Raw genomic sequence first — 19,655 nt, 5'->3', positions numbered from 1 at the left:
TTCACATTAGTGCTGCACCAGTTTGGAACTGCTGTCTCAGTGTGAATCTTGTTTTGGCACTCTGGACCGCAAAATATTGACGCCAGTGGTGTTACTGGTGTTAACACATTGTCTGCAGAATACAGGGTGAAAATTGGTCTTGGGATTCAAACGACTGACTGCAGGCAAAAACCCGTGTCTCTCACGTTGCTAGCCTGATAATTTCCTTGCGGAACTGACGTTTGCTTCTCCCAGTCATTCAAACTATACACCAAAGGCAGTCGAATAAAGAAACACTGTATCTAATAAAATCATAAGCAATCAGGTTGTAGTAGTAATTGGGCTAATACCTTCGGAGCACTGAAAATTATTTTTAGTCTTAATATTGGTAACCTACCAAAATAAAATAATTAGGACCAATAACAGGTCTATGACTAATGGATAAATTCAGAAACAGAGATCTGGTCGTATGCTTAAAGACAACACGCTATGAACTATAATAGTTGACGTTTATTTCCCGTGATTTTCCAAATAATGTTGGTAAACACAAATGTAGCGTGTAGTTATTCTCTTATAACTATGACTATGTTATAGATGATACCACAGCGAAAATTTTCTGAAATCAGTCTCGTACTTCTGAAGAAATAAAGTTACTGTGCTGCATTCTGGAGACAGATAAGGATCCCTTTGTGAGATGGCGGCCCACATCTGCTGAGCGGAATCTCGCAGGTCAGTTCCAGGCGTTGCGCGAGAGAAAGTTTGCCTGCCTTCCCGTCGATAGTTCCGTACTTTCACTCTTGTTTTGTAACTGACGCAAGCACATACCCGTGTAATTCTCTAAGCGGTTGACAAATCGTTTCTAGCTAATGCGTTTGGGAATTAGTACTAAAACAGATATGGTGCATTTTAACACTCGCGACTTGCAGGAAACGGAATCCGCCAGTCAGCAGCAGCCACAAATCACGTTACAGTGCGTCGATAATGACGGACTGTAAGATCACAGCGGAGATGAGCTATTAAATTGAAAGCATCTTCTTCACTTGGTTTTCCCTTTCCACATGTTTCCTGAATGGGGAAAAATTTCATTCGTATAGCACCTAATTTTTTATAGTACATTCTTATTAACTCTATTTGATGTTTTGCTTTCACGTGCAAAAAAGAACAGCTTCTGTGGTTTTGTAAAACACGAACACGCTACCTAGCCTATAGCTGTCCTTGCGAGAAACGCGATTCTTGCAAATTCGCTCAGCAACATTGGAATGTTTCCCCATGTGCTTTATTGATAGCCGTATTGTACGCCAATCTTACTAGCAATTGGAGCCTAAAAGGCTCCAAGATGAAGCTGAGTGGTATGTTTGTTGGTTTGAGTGAAATTCCAGTTATGAATACCGACTTACCTTTTTCTCCGATGAATATTTCCAATCCTATAATGTTGCTGAGAAGATTTTTTGAGAAGGCATACCGGGAACATTGAGAGAATTTAATTCTGTATCAATGGATTTCAATATTTTTTCTTCCTCTGATACATACTTTATTCGCTGATTTCTTTTTTTGCTTTTTTCCTAAAATTTTTCACTCATACAATTGTTCTTTGACTACGAAGTTTCTCTTTACAATGGTAAACACTTTTGATCCTCAGTCTTCATTACGTTGCACAACTCATTAGTTAAGACTAAGACCAGACTGCGGGTCAATACAATACGTGTCGTTTTCAAGTTGTCTTCTAGAGCATTTGATAACACTAAAGACATTCGTCAACATTCGAGAATATTCGTAAAAGTTCGAGAACATGGTAGAAGAATGTCGAATCTTTCGCTTGAAAAATACGTTAATTCGAAAGAGTCAGAAGATGCTCTGGTGACCACCACAAAGTGACAACGACGCTCGTATATCCACAGCGCCATCACCTGCCACAACACAACCACTATACTGCACTATGGGGAAAGCAAATGTAACTCCAGAGATAAAAACAGGGACTGGAGATGGATGATTTTGGAGTTATCGTCAACTTCCTCCACAAACACTACGCTGTCTGTATACTATTAATACAATCGGACAGAGAATGATTAAAATTCGCTCTAGTTTATTTTACACGAGAGATATGGGAACAAATAACAATATAAATCATTGGCTTGCTCGAGATATATTGTAATGAAGGAAACCCAGTGGTACACCTTTGCTTGAAAATATTTGATGGCTCTGAGCACTATGGGACTTAACTTCTGAGGTCATCAGTCCCCTAGAACTTAGAACTACTTAAACTTAACTTATCTAAGGACATCACACACATCCATGCCCGAGGCAGGATTCGAACCTGCGACCGTAGCGGTCGCACGGTTCCAGAATGTAGCGCGTAGAACCGCTCGGCCACTCCGACCGGCTGAAAATATTTGATCCCTGTTCGCATACAGTCTGTTTAGTTCTTCTCTTAGTTAATTTCGTTGTAACGCTTGTGCCCGAGCGGTTCTAGGCGCTTCAGTCAGGAGCCGCGCTGGTGCTACGGTCGCAGGTTCGAATCCTGCCTCGGGCATGGATATGTGTGATGTCCTTAGGTTAGTTGCGTTTAAGTAGTTCTAAGTCTAGGGGACTGATGACCTCAGATGTTAAGTCCCATAGTGATCAGAGCCATTTGAACCATTTGCAACGCTTGCAGTACAATGAATAAAAACTACGTGCACAATATTCACTACATTTTTCGGTTTCTACGCAGTAACAAAGATTATTTAATTTATTGCAGCTGACTTCCTGTTTCGAAGCTGCTAAAGAAACATATTGCTGCTCAAATGTCTCTCAGACAACTTGAACTTGTTTTTCGAAATGATTCTGAGCTTTTTCAGTTATTTTTACTTTCATGCTAATGTTTCTGCACTTACATTGGTTTCCACAAACTAGAGAGCAATCGTAAAAGTAATATTTATTCGCGAAAACAGAAAACAAGAGATACAAATTTCGGTAAGCTGTTACCACAATAGTGCTGCAGGAAACAACAAAATGATGCAGTCAGTTTTGCACATAAGAGACGATTGTACATTCGTAGTAGAAGACACCTGGCGTTACGAGAATGTGAGTAGACAGCTGGGATAACTAATTTTCTCGAATAAACTGGAGGTGGCATTTACTGAACGCAAATTCTATGAAGGGCCATTGGCTGTTCAAATTCATACACCTGTGGCGATTTGGTCATATGTTCGTTCTTACTTGTTCATAGTTGAGATAGGTATATCTTGTCACAGGTATGGCATGTAGTAGGTTCAGTCAGGTACGGCAAAGGGTTTCTTACGTGCACACACTACCATTTGTTGCAATTATGCACTAGAAGCGTTAGGACTACTACACCAATCTAACTACAGTCTGCCGTTATTGTGATGTCAACGAGTAGCGTGCCCAGTAGGTTTCATGATGGTGGCCTATATTGAAAGGCGAGCAGCCATGATTGTACTGTTTACTACTCGTCACATGACGACGTTTTTACAATGAGTACCCCAAAATTAGCGCTGGATTGTAGATCTATGAGGTTCCAGATCTCTTTTCGAATAAAACCCGCTGTAATCATTTTGATCAGCCGAGAAGCAGGAATGCGTCATCGTCAATTAAATAGACGAGAAAGAATTCCTTCGCATGAATCATCATTATCTGTGCGCGAGGGGTGGTATGTTTTTTGTAGACCTCCTTCAAGTTCCACGTAGAACTTTGACTTATTATGCTATAACAGTTACTGATTTCCCACTGTGTTGCAAGGATCAACCACACTAAGCTAGTCTCATGAAAGAGTATTTTTAACAGCACACGTTTCAGCACATGCAATTAACAACTAGAATTCTCGACATCAATATTACAAAGCATGTTTAGGACGCTCTAGAAAGTGTGTTGTAATACGCTATAGTTTGTCATAGACCAGTGTCGTGCTGAGAACAGTTTTGCAGGTGGAATGGAATTCACTTAAAGCGGAGCTCATAGAGACCATCATCGGCAGCATCAGCAATAATGTATAAGCTGTGTTGCTGTTCTGGTTAATCACACTGAACATACCCTGTATTTTACTCATTCATCGATTTTGTACACAAATGTTTTTGGCCATTGCAACATACTAAAATAAGCTTTATACTGCAGAATATGTACATGGAAATGTAAGGATTGTTAAGATCACACAATTGTGCAGGATCTTTGGCTTTGGGAATTCGGGTTTGTGTGACGTCGACACGAACTGCAATTAAAGCTCTAAACATCGTGACATGAATTCATAGAGAGCTTCCTAAGAAATCTCTCTACACGCGATTTGGGTGCGAGTCCACAAAGCATCAAAGAAGCTTACTGGAAAACCGTGACGAACAAACTGTCGATCATACATTCGGTGGGCACCATTTCAGGAGCACACGCAAGCCACAGAAACTGTGATAACTGTCATTATTCGAAGAAATCCTAGCACATTCCTCGCCATGCATCTTACTGAAAAATAGCATGAACAGATACCTGAAGAACAGGTAGTATCTCTAGTGACACACCCAATCATCACACTTGGGCGTTGTGGTGCCGCTGAATAAAGCAGGCTGTCTGATTGTTGTTATAGCAGTGTCATCTAATGCGTATGCAATCAGCGCCTTAGGACAGATTGACTGGGACTCGTCCGGAAACTCTACATCTTGCTACTCAGATTCCAGCGAGGGTATTCACGTGCCCGCAGCACCAGTCCAGCTCTCAAGAGACGACGTAGAAATATCGGAGCAGGAAGATCCACACCAGTGGCAGTGTTTCAGCATTGAGTCCACACTATGAACCAAGAGGTATGCAATAGACCCACATGGACAACACGGCGGTCCTCCCATGCTGTAGTCCACTACCTGCTCGGCGCTATATACGACCAACTGTCATCTATTCTCTGGTTCCACACAAGCCTCAGTGCCGTAGCAGCCGGCCCTGTACGGGCACAAATTCCTGCCTCGAATAAACCCATTTTACGGAGAACATTATGCTGTCCCTTTCACCCTCACCCATGCGGTGTTTTGCACCCTGTTACAGCACGAAGGCATACTGGAACTTACTTTCAGGGCTCCACTTCGTTTACCAACACTTCATTCAGTAAGCTCCGCTTAACACTGACGCTTCCGGTCACTGTAACAACAGCTGGTCGGTTATAGTGTATGCCATCCCCCTCCAACATTAGTCACTTTATTACACTAACTAGTCTTCTCATCCTCCAAGATGGGACTCACTCAAACAGTTTTTTTCTATATGTTGCAATTTTCCCAAATATTAGTGTAGTTTTCAAAAATGTTTTATGCACGAATACATATTCTTTGACTAAAACTATGTCAATGTTGTAAACGTAAAAACGGTGGCTAAGGTTTATCTCACAACTGTGACTTATAATATCTTCTGGATTTTCTCATTAATGGAAACCAGTGTATTTGAGGCTATGTCAAAATTCGGATGTGACGCGGTGTTTAAGTTACTGGACTTGAATTCGGGAGGAGGGAGGTTTAAATCCGCGTCCTACAGTCCAGATTTTGGTTTTCCGGATTTTTTCTAAACAGTTAAAGGTGAATGTCGATATAGTTCAAAAATGGTTCAAATGGCTCTGAGCACTATGGTACTTAACATCTGACGTCATCAGTCCCCTAGAACTTAGAACTACTTAAACCTAACTAACCTAAGGACATCACACACATCCATGCACCAGACAGGATTCGTACCTGCGACCGTAGCGGTCGCGCGGTTCCAGACTGAAGCGCCTAGAACCCCTCGGCCATTCCGGCCGGCCGATACAGTTCCTTTCAAAAAGATTTCGGTCATTAAAGGTGAATGTCGATATAGTTCGTTTGAGAAGGTTTCGGTCAGTTTCCTCTCACAGAATTGCCTAAGCCGAGATTGCGCTTCGTCTAACGAGCTTCTTTTCGATAGGATGTTAAAAAGTAATCTTTATTCTGCCTACAGATCTGAAACTTTCAATTATTTGTCCTTTTTCTCATTAATGACCCTCAACAAGAGACAGATGAAAGACTGCAAATACAGGTCCTAAGGGAATTTGTCGTAGTCCAGAAATAGTTTAAGTCTTGTCGCGCCACATCAGAATATAAAATCGAGCTTTCGACGATCACCTTCATCGGCTTCGTCAGTAGCAAGTATCAGCCGATGGAGGTGATGTCAAAAAGTTGAGTTTTTTCTCTGGTATCAGGCGGCAAGAGGATCCAAGATGTTTTATATAAGGATGTCGTCGCGAGAACCTTCGTTCTCAAATTGTTGTAAAGCAATGGATCCTGTCGTTGTATAGCAGTTCAGCGATTGAATGTCCCACGTTATCGTCATGCTCATTAGATTATGCGTATCACAATGGCATCTGCAAGCATGTGACTAATTTAACGGAACTCCAGGCTTACCTACATCTTGAGAAGACCGCAAGATTCATCCAACCGCAATCCTGTTCCATGCAATGTGAATACTTCCTCTTCGCACCTAGTCAGAAGGGTTCAGTAATTCAAACTTCTCCTTAAGTTTACAACACGAACCTTAAACACTCACATAGATGGTATACTGCAGTAACATCGCCTTGGTGCTGTAGCGGTAGGTCCGATACTTGCTTGGCACAATACCGAAACCGTCTCTGGGAAAATGCCAGGCCGCTGTCCTGGCTGGCTGCCATGATGTTGGTCCAACCCACGAGCCTCATTCAATTACCACATCCATTACACGCACATATATAAATAAATAACCAGCCATAGCCAGCTCATCAGCTGAGAGAGCAAACAGAAATGGCTGTTTAACGACATTTTCAGCCCGTAGATCACTCGAACTATTGACATCTTTTTTTCATAAGGGAAAAATACGAGAGTGATACATGCAAGATTTGGAAAAAGATAACCGTTGACGCTATCGTGTCCTGTTTTATACTCGAAAATAATGAATATTCCCAAAAGTTTATTACTTTAGTTCTTTGTTATGTGTTACATATACTAAGTTTGATACAAATTGCTTCGGGAATTGCCGAGTTATGCTTACTTCCTTTCTCTCATCCCCCATCTCTAGTGGTGTTGAGTTATCTTGTATCTATAGTTTTTTTTCCCTCCGAGACCGAGTCGCGATTGTTACCTTTCGCACTGAGATTGCTCCAAGTGTCCTAGATCCCACTAACAAAGGTGTGACTGATGGTGCTCTTAATATCCTCGACAAAGATCCTAGTCGGGTCTTGTTGGTGAATCCTGCATGTAAGAATAGTTACTTGTATCCATCCGTTTGTGCTTTACTCAGACTATTGCTATACTCGAGATCACTGAATTACAGTCTGTGATTCAGACAACGTTCTCCCCATCTCTGCAAAAGGTGTCCGATTGATTGGAGCACCATTTTTTGTGATCATGAGTTGCCCATGCACTGCTAAACAGACGAAATGTATTAATGCTTCGCTCACATGTACAGGTTACAGAGAAAACAGGGATGACATCACGATGCTTTGCTTGGTAAACTCCCATCAATACACTACATCTCAGTCAAACTTGGTTACCCTTGTGAGTCATAACTAACATTCCAAGTCAGTTACATACACTTTTTGTCTCAGTGAAATTTTAACTTTGTACAAAACTTACTGATCATTCACGGAAGACAGAGAGACTCTAACTTCTATCAGAACGACTGTTTACTTTGTTCAGTATTATTACCATTTAGCTTAGTAAAATGCTAAGCAGGACTGCTTCGGTAGGCTTCTTTCAACATCACATCCTCATTATTAACAACAACGATCATTTCTTTCATTAAATGTCTGCAATTTCTTCTTCTACGAGGAACAGTCTGGGTGATTTTCAGCCAATTGATTTCAGCAATCTTCCGCAGCTCTTTGTCCCGTCGGTCTGGCAGTCTTCCGCGTGATCTGCGTCTATTTATTGGAATCCATTCCAATATTGCCTTTGTCATCGGTCATCATTCCATCTTGCAACATGGCCGGCTTATTGCCATTTCATATTTGCTACTCTCTCCAGAATGTCCTTGATGTCGGCAACTGATCTGATGTCTTCTGTCTTTTTAGTCTTTCCTGGTAAATTACAACACAGGCTTCTCCACACCTCGCTGGGCAGTTCTAAGTTTCCGTCTTGTATATACATGAAGTGTCCAGGTCTCAAAGTCCTTAAGTCGAAACTGGTCAAAAGTTTTTTTTTTCAGTTTCACTGCCATATTTACCCTGAAGATAACTGAATGTCTTTCAAATGCTTTACAGCCTAGCTTGATGCATCGAAAGATTTCCAGTCTTACATCTGCCGTCATATTTACAAGCTGGCCAAAATAGATGTATTCTCGGGCAGTTTCCAGTAGCACGTTTTTGAGTTGTGTGTGGCCTACCGTCCTCCATTTATTAGACATAGCTTCTGTCTTGGAAAGATTCATGTTCTGTCTCACTGCCTGACCTCCGAGGCGAGTAGTCTGTACTTTTTCAAAATCATTTGCCAATATTGCAATGTCATCTGCAAATCTCAGGTTGTTAAGTCTATTTCCGTAATTCCTAATTCCTTTTTCTTCCCAGTTCAATTATGACATTTCCATTTCCAGAAGGGCAGAGAACAGCTTGGGAGATATGGGATCACCTTGTTTTTCTCCTGTGTGGATTGGAAACTCTTGAGTTGGTTTCCTGACATTAATAGAAACAGCAAAAGTTTCGTATGAATGGTGCAGGAGTTTAATATAGGCCACGTCCGTCTCTTGCACTATGGTTTGAACGATAGCAAGATGGTTAACTGGTATTATTGGAAGAATTATTGCTTCGCATTTCTGCAATCTGTGAATTAGCTCACAGAGTCTACAGCGCGACGTGCATTAATAACGTGGGAGTCGTACTAACCTAGAAAATAACACTTCTGATACCTTCAGCCTCATCACTATTATCCTCAGTCATCTGACATCCACTGCCGGATAAAGCTCTCCCCTAATCTTTTTCACGCATTACGATCTTCATCTATACGCACGTTTCCCAACGCCATCTTTCCACCTTTCAACGGGTCGTCCTCTCGATCTTTTAATATTTTTTAAGATCCAGAAAAAAAGTTCCTTGTTTCATTCTGGCTACATATCCTGCATATTTCCATTTCATTTTTATTACAATAAAATGTACGTTTTTCACTATAGTATGTTCTTGACTCGTTGTTTTTCTACCTTCCCCAATGATTCTCACTTACCTATCCGTTGCTCCCAGAGGAATCCTTGTCTGTGAATGGTTTTGGCATTAGCAATCTATGCCCCACCACCATAAGTCAAACTGGTAACACACATTAATTACAAACTTACTTTAACTTATATATCGAATTAGCTTCTAAAATGAGACCACTGTCGATTTTCTCCAACGTACTTGCCCCATCAGATCCTGTGTTCCGTCTGGACACTAATATCTTACCTTCTTTCCCTCTGAATGATTTGGTAAACCGATTCTCAGAGCTGGAAAAGGCAAGGAATTATTTCGTGCACCGCTCGAGCTTGCATGGCTGTGAAGACATTTGCCTCCAATTGGGAGGAATCGGGCTCAGATTCCCGTACAGCTAACTAGGTTTAGAATCTGCGATGTTACAGCAGTTCCTTAAAGCAAATATCGGGATAGCTTCTGTGGCAGATGTCTGGTTTCCTTCAAAATCCTTGTCGTACTCGTGCTCATGCTGTATATCCAATGACCTCGTCATCGACGGCAATTAATACTAATCTTCCTTTTTCATTTATCATTTTCACTAGATCAGTGCCTTTTAGTATAAAAAAAACAGTGTTCATGATGTCTTACTTAACGCAACTTAACAGAACAAATAATCCCAGTTCACGTGTGTTCCTGAGGATTTAGCGCTCCATCGACAGAGACAGACGTTCACAATGTATTATTGCTTAGTTAGCAATAAGGATTTGACCTGATATTGCTGGAAGTTTTCACTTGATGTGTTCTAATATCGAAATGGCCTGGCTTTGAAGTAATCTATCCATTATCAGGGCTGCACACTGTATACTTTTACTGAGACACAACAAGCACAAAGGAAAGGACGGGAAAGCCCTCACTTAAACTGTGATGAAGGCTTGTGACAGTGGAATACATTTCCTCTTAAAAATGGCAAGGTATAACAATTTACGTTGTTTAAATAACATGTGCCTAATGTAATTTGTGGTAAAGGCAAGTATTCCATCTAGTACGCTACAAAAAATGATGTGACAGCAAATAATGTCGCTACGAGTGAGAGGTCTTAAAAAAAAGAAAGAAACATGAAGCCATATTGTTCGGGAGCCAAGTTCGTAATACAAAAAGAGAGCAACAGATGTGAACACAATGCACTAGTTCATTAACGCGTTATTCAGCAACGGCAAACGGATGTCACTTCTGTTCCCCTCCGAAGCAGAAAATAGAATGTTATGCTATTTATTTCAAAGTCCAAGTTGATTAGTTCATACATTCTAGAACAATAAGTCGACTAAAGTAATATAAACTGGTTTAGGTCAGCGGTCTGCGATCATCAGTGATATACACTGAAAAGCGTGTTGTGAGATTACACCATAGTGGAAGACAAATGAAATTAAGACGCTGCAGTGTAAGCGACAGTGAAGTAAATTTTGCCTAGCTGATGGAATGAAGACTTTCATGTAGTATACTCTCAGTGTTTTCGAAACTATGATCTATACCGAAAACGTAGCACATACGCACAAAGCAGAAAAACCATCATGGGTAGTGTTAAGTAAATTTAAGTTACATTTACGCTGTTCAAGATCAGAGCGTTCATCAAAATCGGGGAATCGTTTGAACGCCGCTGTACACTTCCCTGTACGAAATGTTTTGCCTTTATCTTTCCCCGATCTGCAGGCTGCCTTGCTCAGGCACCTTCATGGGGCCTTCAGATTTACCGTGCAATCAGAACCACAGAACAACTTGATTTTTTACAAACAGAAAGTATTACCATAGCCATGTTAACGCCCAGGATAAAATCTCAAGCTAGGCCACAGATCGAATATCTAACCGACTGATCTGTACTCTGACACATACCACAGTTTCCATATAAGACCTCTCAGTTATGGAATTGTAGGTTATATCGCGGAATCAACCGAAAATTTTATAATTATATACTAAAGAATTATTTAAGAGAATAAGAAAAAGAAAAAGAATTATCGCAATTTTCTTTTCAGGAGGTCCGCTCATGGTGGAGATGACATCCTAGTACCTCCATGTGCAGAACGCGTCATGTCACTCATGAAACGAAATGTCATCCGATTCTGCACAAAGACTACAGTATCTATGGACCCGCGTGATAGTACACTTGTTTGTATGCATCTGTACATTTGTGTTTCCTTCAAGAAAGTACGAAGATGCAGGAAATTTTATCCCTCACACGTGCCTCTCAGTCTAAAACAATCTGTATCAGATAATCTGTCTTCTGTCTGTAGGAGTCAAATCAATGCAAATGCCACGGTTGTCAATGAACCTTGGGTAAAATTCAGGGATCAAGGATCCTACTGGGGACGCCATTGCAACATTTCGATCTGTGTTAAAATTTGAGGCGCATTACTACATACTAATTATAAAGTGAATAGTGCTTCTGGAGCTTAATTTTGCGTTCGTAATGGTATAGATAAGTATGGGATGAAAAGAGAGGAAAGGAGCCGGCGGAAGCAGCTGCTGGCTCAAACCCTACTCATCTTAATGTTGCCAATGGCGTCGTGCATATGAATAACTCCTTTCGACAGACAGTTCATCAACAACGTTATATGCTCTTTCTCTATATCGCCCTTGATACACAACGAATTAGTGAGTGAACTACCTTCCAGACCACAATGGAAAACGTACTTGGCATTTAAACTGGCCTATGAGCATAAAGAAACCTAGACATTTTGCACAGCTAAGTTCTAGAATATATCCACAAGCTCGTTGGTATGTTACACGAACTTCAGAGATTTTTCTGAGAAGCTTCTGATTTAACCGAGAACAGTGGCAAGCAACCTATGCGTCCTTGCCGGAAAATTTCTTCAACCACCATAAATGGATACAAATGGGTCTAGCGCCACTATTATTGGGCGCCATAGCAAAAAAACTGTATACAGGTTCACACTTATAGAAATTATTTTGATATGCGATTTGTGGGCCGGCCGAAGTGGCCGTGCGGTTAAAGGCGCTGCAGTCTGGAACCGCAAGACCGCTCCGGTCGCAGGTTCGAATCCTGCCTCGGGCATGGATGTTTGTGATGTCCTTAGGTTAGTTAGGTTTAACTAGTTCTAAGTTCTAGGGGACTAATGACCTCAGCAGTTGAGTCCCATAGTGCTCAGAGCCATTTGAACCATTTTTGCGATTTGTGTTCGTGAGTTATGGATACAAGGCGCCGATAGATCACGTATTATTCTGTAAACGATTGCGAAACCATCTTTTCAGCCGTCTCGCATACACTTTAATTCATCGTGTTTGAAAATTTGTTGTCATGCACTCAAAGATATGGGAAACAGCAACCACAGATTTCATTTAGTATTACACAAAGACTTCTCATTATCAATAAATTGGAATTATATACTATATTTACCTGTATTTAGTAATAAGTTATTTATTGATGTCCCTGATGGTCTATAGCTGATGGTCTATAGCAGCGCTGTCCAACATTTTAGCTTACCTGGACCACATTGGAAGAAGACAAACAAAAGTGATGGACAGTAAGAAAATAGCATCATGTTGCGGGAGATTCAGTTTATCATAACTCTACGTAAATGGCATTTTATGATTTTTTTTTTTTTTTTTTTTTTTTTTTTTTTTTTTTTTACAGATCGCGTTATAGATGCTCACTTCTTGGACCGCACAGCACTGACGTCGAGGACGGTAATAAGTCCAGAATTTCTCACCTCTTCACGTCTTTCAGTGTACAGTATACCAAATTTTCCGTCTTACTTAAAAATTTCGTTTGAACGGAGAGGAAACATTCATCTCTGCTTCCTGTATCTCATCTCAATATCTGGTTGATGTAAAATAAATCGCGTTTGCAAAAAAAAAAAAAAAAAAAAAAAAAGACATTAAACACTGCGTATGACACTGTATGGCCTTGTGCGTCGTGTTAAAATTCTAGTTGATGCAAGGTTTATCTCCAATGTACGTCCTGAGGTGGTAAAAATAAATTAATGAATACGTTTCTGCAATGTCATTACTTGTATCCTACATGAATTACGACGACAGGCATTGCAACTAAATATTGTTTCCTTTATCAAGGTAATTTCGCCGCAACGATTATGTGCACTAAATGGGGGTGAAACAGGAAACCCCGACAATTACTTCAAGCAGCACCTCACTCGACTGGATATAAACAAATTACATATGTACTCGGCAGCTACCGTGCAATGTGTGATGAAGGTGTATAGTGTACCAGTGTCAGTTTTACTTCCTCCTATTCCACTCTGGAATGGCACGCGGGAAGACATCCTATTGATACCTCTTTGTATAGACCCCACTTTATCCAATTTCAGCGTCATGGCCATCACGCGAGATGTGTGTTTAAGGAATTAGTATCTTTAATGACTTAATTTGGAACTTTGTAAGGCGTCTCTGACCTTTGAAAAAACTTAGTCAAGTTTGGGGCAAAATACAGTTTATATCTCACACAAAACCACAGCGCAACACAGGATTTTTCACATAAACAGATTTTTGTCATAAGTGAAAAATGAGATAAGTGAAAGTAAAAAAAAACGTAGGAACTTATCCACTAAGCTATGGAGCCGCACCAACGACGAACTATTCACCAATGAACTATTGTCCAGCCCCCGTGCGCTCAATTTTCTAAGAATATTACCTCGCTCTGGGACTTTTGTCATTTTGGCTAACACAAGAGGGAAACTGGATTCACAGAAGAGCTACATGCTTCGTCACCGGTTTATTCAGCCAACGCGAGAGCATTACAGGAATACTGTACAATCTCCAATGGAAGACGCTACAAGAAAGGCGTTTGCATAGCGTACAGCGTTACTCTCAAAATACCGTCAGCCTATGTTCCTATACCAGTAAAGAAACATATTAAATCCTGCAATTTTTGTCTTGCACAACGGTCATGATGGTTAAGTTGGACGGTTCTCGCGTATAAGGGCCGGTACTAACAAGTTCCTTTTTTCCATCACTCCATCCGAGAATTGAACAGAAGGTTTTAGGGAGGGGACGTAGGTAGTAATTCCGGTATGCCTCGTACCCTTCAGTCGCTTGCAGAGTAAAGATTAGTTTCCCGAGACGCCGAAGAGCTGATACTGTCAGAACTAATTAAGGATAAGTACTCTCCAATGATACGTACATTTATCTAGCTTTAAAGGAACCCGACTTGTTTCATTCCGAAGAAACATTGAGACCATCTCTTTCTAAAGGCGAGAACTGATCTTCAGTACGTGGTAAAGGGTATTACCTTGTGAAATCATTGTTTTTTTTTCTTTTTCTTTTCCTCATCCATTCCAGAAAGGCGAAGAGGAATTTTGACCGAAAAACGAGAAGAAAGGAAAGACATTATAGTCTCTCATAACCAGACCATATGGCTCTAGCAGGAAAAAGTATTGGAAGGCAAACGGTAGTACTATAATCTGTTTCAAACCACGTCTTGAGGAATTTTGACAGTAGCTTCCTTCTACAGGATTCTAGCTCAGACAGCGTCTGTCAGATGCTTTTGCACACTAAACTGACTACTAAAAATTTCATTAGCTAGTCTGTAGATTCATCATTTTGCGTCCTATATAACAACTTCGTAGGGAATACAAATCTAAATCTGTATCACCATCAATGAGACAATGCCTACCAAAGTACTGTGGTGTTCACCCAGTCCTGCGATCGATAACTGCATTAATTTGTGCTTTTAAAGAATAAAATACTAGAAATATTTTTTCTAGTAGGAAACAACGACACTTTCTTCGATAATTCTACACACGTCAACACGTTTCCAAACCAAAACTCGTTCGCATTGTCAACATCTGCCATTGGACATCCAATCTGAAGGCGCATCTAAAATTTAGCATGCATAACGGTCGACAGCGATAAGCATCCAAGGTGATCGTGGAAGGTTTCTCATGTTATCCAGCCACCTTCCATTACGTCTTATCTCCTGGAAGCCTACAGATTACTTTCTTCGTCCATCTGGCATTTATTTAACTGGTTACATTTGCTGCCAACCTCCGTCTTGTTTCCATCACAGTCATAATTACGTCTCCATGTCCAGTCCATTCCCTAATCTGTGAGTAAAGACTATTGGGTCATCAGTTTTTATATTTTTTGTTTTCTTGTGAAGTAGAACAATTACTGCTGCAGCAGTATTACAGATCTGCGCACTTGTCTTCCTCCGCAGAAATTCGTAAATGTTGCGAGTTATTTCTTATGGATTAATAGTAATTCTGTTGGCAAGATTTCAACAATTTGAAGCAGTACTCCACGTAATGAACACATGACGAAGAAACTACGCTTCGGTTGTGTTGTCCCAAGGCAACAGGCAAGAAACAATCAAAAAAACATTTCTATATGTGGACTCCTCATTTAAGTTCAGTCATAACTACAGTCAACTTTGTTGGCCTATGTAATGACTTTGGATCACACATAACGAAAATTAACGACAAAAGAGTTACCGTGTGGAGTCATGCTCCTCATATTAAATTTCAGCTCGTGTTTAATTTGGAATGATAGTCTACGAGTAACCATCGACCAGCGTAAGAATCATCACTTCGTTGCTTGGCCGTATAACTGAATTTTTAAGCTATAGATACGAAATTCGGAATGTAAAATCAAGAATAAATTGCTGCTTGTAGGTTTTTGAAGAAAGTCGTTTTCCTTCTTTATATCTTCGCAATATAATACTGGTTTTGTGGATGAACTGCAAGTAAATATTCTTTTTTTTTTAATTTGCGAACTTAGGGTATGGGGGTTATGAATTTAAAAAAGACATCGAAATGAGTGCCATGGAAACAACATGGTGAGCTTTTCATTCAGACAAATATTGCTTCAGAGGTTAAGGCTTTTAATTCTAAAACTGACGGTGAGTCTAATATTTTTTGCTGTAAAATATTTGCCGTCATAATCGTTTATTCCGTCCTATACGCTCTACTTTCTGTATAAAGTTTCATTATATGATTTGGGTATATTTTCAGCTAAGAAACGTTCCTGTTCATACTGTCAAACATGTATTCTGATCGGAGCTTGAAGCTGGGTCTTAACGGTTCGCAATTTGTAGACCTTTGCTCACAAAACGCAAAGGTCTTGGTTCAAGTCCAGGTCGGACACAGTCTCAGTACAGCGAACACGGCCGCTGCAGAGTGAGAAGTTTTCTGAAGGAAAAAGATAAAGTTCATTTCATTTAACACGTAACTGGGTTGGGGAACTTCATTCTCTTTAGGGCGCCTATTATTACCAATTTATATGACTATAACAATTATAAATTCGCGTACAGTCACACACGTTGGTATATAAGTGTGTATTTGTGTGTGTGTGTGTGTGTGTGTGTGTACGTGTGTGTGTGTCTACGTGTGTGTGTGTGTGTGTGTGTGTGTGTAGGTGGGTGGGTGGGTGTAGAAACACTATTTGACCAACGGAGCATGACAGCATTTACACCTTACGCAGAGCAGTATGTATTAAAGTTGTTTTGTTGTTTCTTGCTCCAGTGACTCATACAGTACCAACCAGCACACAGTGTCGATACGAATACGTAATATAACATCTTTAGATGCCACGTACTATCCAAATCAAATAAGTTCACCATGTCTAACTGAATAGTTTTAGATATTGATTTTCTTTCCTATTACAGAAGAGTCCATCACCACACTGGGCACTATCATCGCAGCAACGAGATGTTAATGAAACTGTTAAGCATTAAAATTATTTTGTACCGTACGCAAACCAGTGAAAATAGATTTGTGGCTCTATCTAACAATATTAGTGAAGTTTAGAGGTGAGTAAAGAATAAAATCTCAGCCTTTCGCTTTCTGTGCTTATGAAAAGATATCTGAGGCCCGTCTGCGAGGCTGGGTACTCGCGTGGATAATTTCCGGTCCCAGGCTTAGTTTACAGGATGGGCTGCGAGTTTCCGGTACTTGGCAGCTAACGAGCGAGGGGGACACATGAGATCTTACTCATTCGCTTCATCGAGCGCTCCTTCCACTTTCACTAAGCAGTGAAGTAACAGTCGGTAGCCCATTTACAACGACAGCTGCTCGTTATTTTCCGAATAAGCGTTTCCGTATTCGCAGAATAACCTCTCAAGACAACACGCACACTGACAGAAGCTGTTGCACTTCGGAAATTACATTTTTGCTAGGTATGCCTTTTTCGTAAAATCTGTCAAGGCCATAGAACTTAGTACAATCGTCCGTTATACTGTTGGCCGCCTTCTAATCAAGAGAAACCGTGTTTATTTCCCAGTCTAGTAAATGTAACCGGGGATTTTCTTGGTTTTCATAAATCAAGTTAGCACACAGCAAACGAGCTTTCCTTCAAGAATATCATTACTAGTTCCTTTCCGTATTATTTACAGACTCCAGCTTCAATACTTGCGCTGCAGAAATACATTCATGAATCAGAGGAGATACATAGACTAAAGTCGGTGTTGAACACTCCATGAAAGTAGTGAATTTCCTCATACGTTCTGCTTCAACACGGGATCAACTTACGATACTGTTAAATGCAGAAGCGATTCAATAGCTAGAGGCGTAATACCTAAACTGATCGTAACAGCAAAAGTCACATTTACCAGGTTGAGATGTGTGTCACAAGAAGTATCTGTCAAGACGAAATAAATCTGTTAGATATAAATTTCTGTAGCCTTGGATTACTGTCTGTGAAAATGTTTCTCTCTTCTGTTCTCAGTATTTCTGTTTGTTCAGAGAATGTGAAATGATATTAACTTTTGTCGTAAGTGTATGTCATAGCTATAGCTGAAGACGCCTTTCGTAACGAAACAGATTCGACGCCAAAAGGTATACGTGAGCAGACAATTGAAGCTTCTTTAATGACGGAAGTAAACAAAATTATAATAAAGTAGTATAATACACGGATGGAAAAACTAAATAAAGTATGATAAAATTTAGGGAACTGCCAGTCAGCTCAGATGTGGATATTTCTGGTGTGAAAGGAGTGGCCGGCATTCTTTGACGTTTACCAGGGTACGCCCGACTGCTTTTATTCTCCTGATCGCAAGTCATAATTACAGGTAAAGTAGGTCTACCAGTAAAATTGATGCTTTATACTAATTGTTAAGTATTTCGTGTTCATTAATGAATTCCTTATTTTTGGAGTAATGCTGAAGTATAGTAAAGTAAATAAGTAAGACTCTCCTTAACACAACGACTGCTATGAGCATTGCATTGTGTAAATAGCAGTGGTCCTGCTGGTTGTGGTATACTTTGTACTTTAATTGACTTACCTGGTAAGTTATAGAGAGGTGTACAATTTAACGTGGATTTCGATACAGGATGCAAATTGACATTTATCCATACGAACAGCTGTGGTTCTTGCGCTCCAGATTGAGTTATAATTTAGCAAGTTTTCGTGTATTTTTACGGCATTCAGTCAGCCATGGATTATACATATTCGTATTGTGCTTTCGTTTAGTTTCTTTATCGTCTTCAGGTACGCAATCACCTAAGCCTATACTTAGACTTTACAAGGAATTTTGCGTGGAAAACATAGTCACTCTTCATGAGAAAATAAACTAGAACTGAAAGTGAAATACTAACTTCTACTTTTTCATTCACATTTGTGTTTTTGTGGCTACGTATCCGTTTTCAGTGGCACTTAGACAATGTAGTGACAGAGTGTGATCGCCTATGTACTGCAAACAGGCACAAACAAATTATTTAGCTACAAATGAAGACTGTGTATTTATACCAGCTGTACACAATATCTTTTTTTAATCAGCAAATGGAACACAATAAGTGTACCGGTATCAATAACATTATCATACGAGACAGTTTTCTTCCTTTTGACAATTGCCACTTTTTTACCGAAAGCATGTGTTATGACAATATCTCAACAGACCAAGGTACCTACAGCTGAGCATGCTACGACACTGAAAAAAAAAAAAGTTCTCGCTTTTAAATTGCATCTTGTACCAAGGAAGTATTTTCGTATAAGTTTTTCAAGTAAGGGACATGTCTGCTCTTTTCCCAGTATAAGCCAGTTCTAGCTACGCTTCCAACCCTGCATTGAGGTCTCCGGGCGTGCACCCACCTTTGGCCAGTCCCGGCGCCGCGAGCAGCAGCGGCAGCAGCAGCAGCGAGAACGCCATCTTACGACTGACTGACTGGAACAACGCTCGCCCAGCGCCGCGCATGCGCAGCACGCGCCCCTCGTGACGTCATGTCCGCTGCTCCCCACGCTTCTAACGGGACATCCAAATAATTCTGCTGCCCCCCCCCCCCCCCCGGCAGCCCTTTGGCTCCTTCGTGTCTAGTGGGCGGTGATGCCACACGAAGTGATAATTACTCGGTTTGGTCAACACCACTGTCAACCGTTAGGCATTATAATGGCTATTTCTCTAACCGTCATTCTAGGCAGTACTGATTTAACAGACTGTTTCCTACTGCGACGATGGGATTAATATTTGCTAAGAAGAAAATAACAGCAGGAGCGACATAACAATAATGAATAGCGACAACGAATAGAATGACACGACAGAAATTACGCTGCTTATGAGCAGCTGACATGGCCGTCTGAAGATGTAAAATGCCGATACAGAACACATGCACTTACACACTCT

The 19,655-nt window shown here is 40.5% G+C and overlaps 1 protein-coding gene across 1 annotated transcript in view; it reads right to left on the bottom strand.

Annotated features, from left to right (window-relative positions):
* Window positions 1-19,200, bottom strand: part of LOC126248644 (uncharacterized) — a 144,339-nt gene extending 125,139 nt beyond the window's left edge. The window contains exon 1 of the mRNA XM_049949826.1: window positions 19,127-19,200. Coding sequence (XP_049805783.1) covers window positions 19,127-19,184 — 58 coding nt within the window. The 5' untranslated portion in view covers window positions 19,185-19,200. The remainder of the gene's footprint in view (window positions 1-19,126) is intronic.
* Between the last annotated feature and the right edge of the window lie 455 nt (window positions 19,201-19,655).

The sequence above is a fragment of the Schistocerca nitens genome, chromosome 3 (assembly GCF_023898315.1).
Source record: "Schistocerca nitens isolate TAMUIC-IGC-003100 chromosome 3, iqSchNite1.1, whole genome shotgun sequence".
NCBI lineage: Eukaryota > Metazoa > Arthropoda > Insecta > Orthoptera > Acrididae > Schistocerca > Schistocerca nitens.
The sequence above is the reverse complement of the archived record's forward strand: the minus strand, read 5'-3'. Positions and strand labels throughout refer to the sequence as shown.